The sequence below is a fragment of the Limulus polyphemus genome, unplaced genomic scaffold, assembly GCF_000517525.1.
Source record: "Limulus polyphemus unplaced genomic scaffold, Limulus_polyphemus-2.1.2 Scaffold1939, whole genome shotgun sequence".
NCBI classification, from domain to species: Eukaryota; Metazoa; Arthropoda; class Merostomata; order Xiphosura; family Limulidae; genus Limulus; species Limulus polyphemus.
Window position 1 is genome coordinate 86,879 of NW_013667549.1, and position 9,418 is coordinate 96,296.

At 36.3% G+C, this 9,418-nt stretch overlaps 1 protein-coding gene across 2 annotated transcripts in view; it reads left to right on the forward strand.

Annotated features, from left to right (window-relative positions):
• LOC111087266 overlaps positions 1-9,418 on the forward strand; it is a 74,705-nt gene that overhangs the window by 7,081 nt on the left and 58,206 nt on the right. For both annotated transcript variants that reach the window (XM_022393313.1, XM_022393314.1), the window contains exon 2: positions 8,234-9,228. In XM_022393313.1, coding sequence (XP_022249021.1) covers positions 8,257-9,228 — 972 coding nt within the window. In that variant the 5' untranslated portion in view covers positions 8,234-8,256. The remainder of the gene's footprint in view (positions 1-8,233; positions 9,229-9,418) is intronic.

The window sequence follows — 9,418 nt, forward strand, 5'->3', positions numbered from 1 at the left end:
AGTCCACAGACATACCGCTGTGCCACTTGGGGGCTTCTTTCAGCATCATTATTACGTCTTTATAATTGTGTATTTTTATGAATATACTAATTAACCGACACTAGAATTGAATAAGTATATGGTTTAAACGCCGAAAACTGACTCAAAATTAGAAACCAGCAAGCCTAAAACTTGTGATAAAAGTCATATAAACTCTAGATATTTTTTCATATTCTTTCTAATTTGTTTTTTTCGGATTCAAGATCAAAGATGTGTGTAAAAACAACATTTTACATTTATCTTTCATCTCCTTCAAGTCACTGCTCAAGAAGCCTTTGTTCAATACCAAAATACGTAAATTGAGGTGGATGATAAGTAACTCGAAAACGCTATTTATAAATGCTTTAAGAGTTGCGGTTTGAACACCGAAAGCGGACGAACTATTAAAGACAAATAGGCCGAATTTTTTTTTATAAAAAACACGTAGACTGAAGGTACTCTTCTTTTCACATCCCTCCTAATTTATCCAGCTGGGATTTTGAATCAAAATCATGTAATACGCCTTTCATTTTGAATCCAAAATGGACTAATTAGGAGGATTGTAAATATGTTTAATTCAACATCTTATTTTCATCACAAAAGCAACAAGTGGCTAACCGTATCTTGAAAATCTAAAGCATAGATAAGTACTTTTAACACCTTTGTTACAAACAATAGTTCCTTAAAAGTTAGAGTTTAAACGCCGAAAGCCGATGAAATATGGAAAAACCAATAGTCCTAAAAATTGTTACAAAAAAAGTTAATTGCAGATTTTTTTCACATTCCTTTTAATTTGTTCATGACGATTCGAAGTAGAAGTGTGCAAGAAATAGCATTTCAGATCTATCTTTTGACTCCCAGAAGTCACTACCCAAGAAGCTTTTCGTTCTATACCAGAACTCATCAGTTGGGATAGACAATGAAAGACAAAAGATTATTTCTTCATTTTACTTCTGCCCTATGAAGTACAACTGCAGAGTATAGTATTTAGAGATAATGAGTGAGTAGTGTTTTGTTTCTGTAGTGTAATGGATACCAAATCGGAAACTGAAGGGTATGAAATGGTGCTTGACTAGAGATAACTGGATGTCAGGCATAAAGGAGCATCCATGTAGGTGTACTCTAGTGTATGGTTAAAATTGGAAGTAAGTTCAGGTAAGGAGCTATTAGATACCGTGGAAACAGTCGGGAAGGGGGATTGTGGATTAAAACTTTGTCTCGAGAAATGCTGCAAAGCGACTGGCTGTATCAAGGGTCGTTGTTGGAGTAGATTTGCCGTCTACGATCGAGTAAATGGGAGAGTATAACTGACCAGTGAGTAATTTAAATCGACGCCATTACTGAGAGGAACTGGAGGAATTTCGAAGCTGATTACAGACATTTCGTCATTTAAATCTTTTAACAGCGAGAATATAATTACGTGCTGTGTGTTGAATGTTAATGGGAAAAGACTCGGTCTCTAGATCGGGAATAGTCACGAAACAGAGATCTAGAGAGATGATGTAATGATACGGGATAACGGAGGTTTCTGTGGAATAAAAAAAATGGCAGGAATATGCAGCGAGGTAATGTTTGAACTAAAGAGTTAATAAATTCATGAAAACAGAGGTCTACAAATGTATCCTTCTGAAAGGAGAGGTCTACAAACGTATAATTCTGAAAGCAGAGGTCTACAAATGTATCCTTCTGAAAGCAGAGGTCTACAAGTGCATCCTTCTGAAAGCAGAGGTCTACAAGTGTATCCTTCTGAAAGGAGAGGTCTACAAGTGTATCCTTCTGAAAGCAGAGGTCTACAAATGTATCCTTCTGAAAGCAGAGGTCTACAAGTGTATCCTTCTGAAAGCAGAGGTCTACAAGTGTATTCTTCTGAAAGCAGAGGTCTACAAATGTATCCTCCATGACATTGTTGGTATGGTAAGAGACCCAGTCAGCATCTTGATAATTCAAAGAAGTCTTTTGATTCAACTGGAAGATTATCGCCTCCAATTTGAGGAAGAACTTGAGGAGTTGTATTGGATTCAGAATGAGTATTGGGATGAAAGGGACAAACAAATACACAGTAATACTGTCCAGTGTGAAATGAAAATGACATAATTCAAAAGGAAATTTTACTATGGTAATTAGTATCAGCCATAACAGTATAGCTTCAGAAAGTATGTTCTCTGTATAGGAAGAAGTCATGAGACAGAGGATTCCAAATCGAACTTAGATAGTAGCGATGGTGATGGCTCCAGGTGCAAAGTAAGAATGAGATGTTTAGAGTAGTGGCTCAGTTGATGCTTACATAGTTGAACAAGAAGCGTATTCCTACCATATACTGCGATTCAATCTCTACAAATGCCCACTGGATGACAAAAGATTCTATGGAGCGCTATTTATACATGAAATACAATAAATACTTTAAAAGTTACGGTTTAAACGCTGAAAGGTAATGAATTAAACAAAATCACACATTGAATAACGTTACGACTCAAGCAACAACAAAAATACATCTACATCTATGGTCCAAATATTGCTGATAAATGTTGTTGTTGTTTTTTAGAGATGAAATAATTAAAAGTATGATTTTATTATAAGTACTCTCGAGGGAGTACTAACTGACGTAAAACAATTTCTTCGTTACATTTTAGAAAGAATGTGACTGAAAATACTAAAGGTTTAGAAAGAATATTATGTTCATTTATTAAATACACTATTAAATTTATCTTCATTATATCTAAAACAATTTTTTTACATTTCCGTATGTTTGCTGGTGGCTTGTTCTACAGATTGACTCCACAGTTAATATTTATTATCGTTTTTATTACGTAATCAAATATTATGTTTATGCTTGTAATGGAACTATTTAATTGCATCATAGCCATTGTTATTCTTAGCAAAATTGTTTTATTGTAATCATCTCCTTGCCTCAAAATATTAAAATAATTAAAAGGACACCTCCCAAAAACTCTGCGTTTTATAGAATTATTTTTTCTGAATTATTTAGCCTCTTTTTCTTTGTTTAAGCTCTGTAAATGTAAATATGTAGTAATATCATAATTAATCAACAAATAATGAGTTAGAACAGACATCTCACCGACTACTAAAGTGTCGTGATTCTGGAGGATCGTTTAGTAGAAGCGTCGTTAATAAGTTCCGTTTCTTAGATCGGCTGTTCAAAAACGTTGGATGAACGTGACCTAACACGATATTCTGACAAAGTCGCCATTAGTATAGTTAAGAATACTAACTTTATGCCAGTTATTATGGTATGCCACACCTGGTCGATAGTACCCATGTTTCTCCGAGAAGCAAACACGCATTTTATTTACGTGCACTTCTGCATACTGTTGAAAAATAACTGAAATAGTATTTATCATATACATTAGTGTTATGTAATGGGTGTTTAATAAACCATAACAGAAAATTTCAAAATAATAACTGACAAGCGGTATACTCTGAAAATACTTGTCGTGATTTCCATAGATATTACAGTTTCACAATAAAATGTGTCCTTAGATTTATTAAAACTCATCTGAATATGAAACAGAAATATTAACATAGTCATGAGCCAAGAATACGAGTGGCTGCTTCTTAAAGCAAAAAATTAACTAATTTTGCCCATTTCTGATAGACCTGGTATGGTCAAATGCTTAGGGAGCTCGATTCGCAATCTGAGAGTCCCCATCCCACCAAAGATGCTCACCCTTTCAGCCATGGAGGCGTTATGGTGTAATGGGCAATCCCATTATGCGTTGGTAAAAGAGTAGCTCAACAGTTGGCGGTTGGTAGTGTTGAATAGCTGCCTTCCCTCTAGTCTTTCACTGCTAAATTAGGGACACAGATAGCCCTCGTGTAGCTTCACGAAATTCAAAACAAACTAACAAATACTTGTCTGTTACTATGAACTGTACTTATTTTTTCCTAAAATCTTTTGCCCCCCCCCTCCAATGGCATAGCTGTAAATCTGAAGGCTTATTACGCTAAAAGCCTGGTTTCGATACCAATGGTGGGCACAGCACAGATAACCCATTGTGTACCTCTGCTCTTAACAACAAACAAGTAAGTCCTAAAATGTTTGTGGTAAAGCCATCCATGAGGGACTTATAGAATATCTGGAAAGTATCATTGTGCCTATTAAGTTACCTAACATTAAGATATAGTTCTAAAAGCTTAGTTTTCAGGATACGTAATGAAGTTTAGCGTTTCGTTTGATAATAATACATATTTTAGTGCCACGCATACCACTGGGTAAGCTAACTTCAAATCTATAAACGTTAAAATATAACATCCATCGCAATCATTTCAAACTTAGTGGCGCTGAGTTATTAATTAATTTAGTTATTACTAGCACATTCACTACCGAGAATATTAGAAACCCATTGTAACGAACGCGCCACATATAACAGCTGATAGTTTTCATGAAAAAGGTGTTTACCTAACAAATTGGGGTAGGAGTGGCCAAGTAGTTAACGCGCCCGGAAGTCAATGATTCGTGTCCTGATTTTACAAAATCATGCTCTGCAGTTTTGGGGCCATTTGATGCACTATTTCGTCACTCAAGAGTAGCCCATGGGTTATTGATAGTTGCTGGTGACTACCTGTAGTAGACAACTATGTTCAAATAACTTTTGTATAAGTTTGCCCCAAATTCTGAAACAAAAAGACAAATCTATCCAACTCTTAAACCGAGACTTGGTTCCCCGATGGTACAGCGGAATTACAACGCTAAAATCCGGGTTTCGATTCCCCACTCTAAAAACAAACGAAGCCGAGACTGACAACTAAAAGATAGATTATAATGATTTTGTGAAATTATTTTTAATTTCACATTGGTTAATTTTTCACAGTGATCTTTATATCATAAGATAAATTAAAAGTGTTTCACATGTAAATATTTTGCAAGAACTTTCAAGAACACATTTCTATAAAGTATAATGGCATGAAACATATTAAGGGCTAGGCGTGTGACAAGTGCTTCGAACATACTTGTTTTCATAATGCCGTTTTCACACAATAAGTGTCATATCTGACACGCCCCCCCCCCAGTAGCACAGCGGTACGTCTGCGGACTTACAACATTAGAAACCGGGTTTCGATACCCGTGGTGGGCAGAGCACAGATAGCTCATTGTGTAGGTTTGAGTTTAACTACAAACAAACAAACAAACATATCTTTAACACAACCAAGACAATGGTGTAGCTAGGTTTTCCACTCAGGGTGGCAGAAAATTTTTAGGGGGGGGGGATAAATTAACAAGCTGAAATTGATCTAAAGTTTTAATAAAATGGTAATTAAAACAAAGCAACTCAAATGTAATAATGTTTATAGAAGAATCATTTCTTTATTAAATGATACAAAACGAGCCCCCCCCCTCCCCTGCTACGCCTCTGAACCAAGAGCTACATAAACTGTTAGATAATACAAACTGTTAGAACGATGTAAATAGGGGATCAAAATCAGCAGGAAGATCAAAGATATGTATGAAAAAGTGATCAAGTAGCATTCAAACTACAATGTAAAAGAATAAGAACATTTTCAATATGCTTACGTCACAAGTCTAACTATCCCAAAAAAGAATATAAAAATATTAAAGAAACTTGAGTCATCAAGACAAGGATAAACAGTTTAGATTATACTTTGAAATAACAAGTCAAGAATCCATTTATAGTTTGTATATAAACGAGCATATCAACCCCTGTAGATCATGGTTGATTAATCGTCTCCATTTCTTGATAACGCAGCTTCCTCAAAGCCTGAAGTTATTAGTTAAAATATGGCTCCAGTTTTGTGCTGATTCTAATTTATCTTACCTCCTAGGCCACTTATCTCGTGTTTTTAATGTTCCTTAGGAGGGTGGTGGGGGAATGTTTCACCTTTCATGACTAATATATTTATCATCAGCGATATGAAACAAAGTTCTGTTCTAAAGATGCCCAGAGGTAAATCCTTGTTATTCCCTACTTATCGAGAAATACGTTTGTAAAATAATTGTATTTGTTAAGAGTAATCACGGAAATTGTGGCGTTTGTATGGTAAGGACTGTCTATATTACGATAAAAATATACACAATATATTCGATACCTGCCGTCTGTCTTTGGCTTAATTTCCATTAGCTTATTGCGCTTGCCTGAAGCTAGTAACTAAGCGCAAATAAAAATATTCCTATAATATTCCGACGTAGAACATTTAAACCAACAACTCTTTGAAGTTCAACATATTTACATTGTAAATTATGTATATCATGATTGTATTACCCAGTTAAAATTTTTAAACAATTTTTGTTTGTTTTTGAATTTCGCGCAAAGCTACACGAGGGCTATCTGCGCTAGCCGTCTCTAATTTAGCAGAGAGAAGGCAGCTAGTCATCACCACCCACCGCCAACTCTTGGACTACTATTTTACCAACGAATAGTGGGATTGACTGTCACATTATATCTCCCCCATGGCTGAAAGGGCGAGCACGTTTGGTGGGACGGGGATTCGAACCAGCGACCCTCCGATTGCGAGTCGAGCGCCTTATCCACCTGGCCATGCCAGGCCAATTTTTTTAATATATATTTTACTTATATACGTAATGTTGACATAGATGTGTTCTTTAAGCATTATTCACGTAACATCTCCTTACTTTGAACCATCGACTGTACTTTTGTATTTCACTCCTTTCCCTGTGCCCAATGGTTAGAGTACTGGAGTGTGGAGCTGTTGTTACATGGTTCGCGTCCCGTTATTGTAAAACAAACCGGGCTCTGCACTTCGAGACCGTGGGTGCATTACATGAATGACAATCAAATCCATTATTCTGTCTGAGAATATTAGCCCAAGAGTTGACGGTGGGTGGTATTGACTAGCTGCCTTCCCTCCAACCTATCACTTCAAAATTAGTCACAGCTACCACAAATTGTCCGCTGTAACTTTGCGCGAAATTATACAAGCAAACACAAAGTCATTTTCTTTCGAACTGGTCAACAATTATTTCCAATCTATTACTTCAAAATTAGTCACAGCTACCACAAATAGTCCGCTGTAACTTTGCGCGAAATTATACAAGCAAACACAAAGTCATTTTCTTTCGAACTGGTCAACAATTATTTCCAATCTATTACTTCAAAATTAGTCACAGCTACCCCAAATAGTTCGCTGTAGCTTTGCGCGAAATTAAACAAGCAAACACAAAGTCATTTTTTTCCGAACTGGTCAACAGTTACTCCTTCGATACTAAACAATGGTACACGATTTCAACACAAACAATTAAATTTAAAATATAACTCTATTTCCCTCTCCGTGATATGCTGCTAAATACGTTTTACACTTTCAGTTGTGGGCACATTATATAATATTAGCCATGTAGGCGACTGGTGCTGTTGACTGTTTTCCTTCCTCCTACCAGAATTTCTAAATTAGAGAAACTTGGGATGTCTGACATAGCCGTTTAGCCCACGTGCTGCATAAGCTGCCATTCAGTTAAAAATACTAAATACTAGTACACAATACCACAAATTTATTCACACATAAAGAATAACCGCCAGGGGAACAATGTGCCTAAGAAAAGTTCAAATTCACAGAGAACACTAAAATGTGTTTAAACAATAGCATTTACTTATTATTTAACGCTTTATTCAATTTTATCAAGCCTACTGCAAAAGTAGTTTCAGCAAAAACATGATAAAACTCAAATAAATCCTAAACTAAATCTTTGTACTTCAAAATTGGTCTTTTACTTTAGATTATTTTGGTAATTTCTGAGAAAGCGCAATCATGAATTGTCTGAATCGGCATGACTTAGCAGCCGGCATGCTCGGACTATGGTTCATGGCTCGTTGCCACAAAAATGTGCTCTTAGCTTTGGGGCCGTGTTGCGCTCTATGAGTGATGGACGAATCCAACTTCTCGAGCAGATAAGAAAAGCCCAGAGCTGGAGGGGTGTGTTGTTCAGTAGGTGCTTTCCCTCTAGTCTAATAATGGCTGGAAAATTTGAATTCCCTCTAGTCTATAAATTCAAAAGTCAGGGAAAGCTACGAGCGGGTAGCCATTGTGTAACTTTGTGAGAACATTATGAAAAAAAAAGAACCTCAACCTTGATCTCCTTAAACTGAAGAAAAATGAATTTCTAAATTAATAGAAATAATGATTTTGCTGACTTTTAGCAACGTTTAAATGAAGAAGTGTTTAGTTGTAGGTTTTATCTTTTTTTTTATTTTTGATTAACTAACATGTTTTCAATAATACTTTCTAGAAAACGCCGATTCCTTTCACAAAATGGCGGTACTTACTTGCTGTGTCATTATTGCGACTCTTGTTAAAAGCCAAATACTTGCAGGAAATGCTTTGTCTATAAGCCCAGAAGGGTCTTCGTTACTTCTACAAAAACCACCGGGACTGAATAATGTTCGGAACCCATATGACGTCATAGCTATTTCTCGGAGGCAGATAGAGCAGATCCCCGAATATTTATCAGATGAATCAAAACCAGAACCTTCTTGTGCCCAACTACGTGTCATGTGGAATCATATGCGTCGAATGGCCCGTCACAGGGAAATAACCAATGAAGTTCCAATGTTTCCTCTCTCGTTTCCTAGAGGCCTCTTCAGTTACGTCTTGAGCCACCCAAGCTTTTCTGGGAACCATGGTTTTCAGTTTCCTACTGGGCAGTTTTCTTCTCTGAATGAGAACAATTTAGGAGAAGTTTCCAGAGGTTCAGACAAAGGTCAGCAAGAAAACCATTCATCAGCAAAAGACAAATCGCCCAGAACCTTTGATGTTTCAAGTCACAACCACCACAACAATAACCAGTTTTATTTTGATGACGAAACCGAAAAACACCACTCACGAGGTCAGATCAACCCTGTGAATCCTCTGGGTACATTTGTTGGTGTTCCTCATCTACAAAAATCTTTAGGTGTATTTGGGACCGTTCTTCAGAAACCACAGGAAAAGACACTTTTAGAAGAGCAAAAACATCTAGGAAAACTATCTAAACAGTTTCGTGGGAGCGGGGAATTTGAGCCTTTACAATTAAGCACAGATGATTTGGACAGTGGTTTCGGTACCTTTGGAGATTTTACATCTAACTTGGACCAATCGAGTGAAAGCCAAAACATTTATAATTTCGGAAGCGTGCTGGGTGACAGACCTCCTATGAAACAGCATATTTCATTTGTCTATGATCCTGAAGAGTCAAAGAAAGAGACTGGTAGTGAAGGGGAATTCAGTGATGCTGCAAACCTAATGGTATGTATAAGAAATACTATTACCTCTGAATACCTTTTGAGAACACTTTAACCTAATGATATGTTTAAAAATATTATTACCTCTTAATACCTTTTGAGAACACTTTAACCTAATGATATGTTTAAAAAATATTATTACCTCTTAATACCTTTTGAGAACACTTTAACCTAACGGTATGTATAAGAAATAG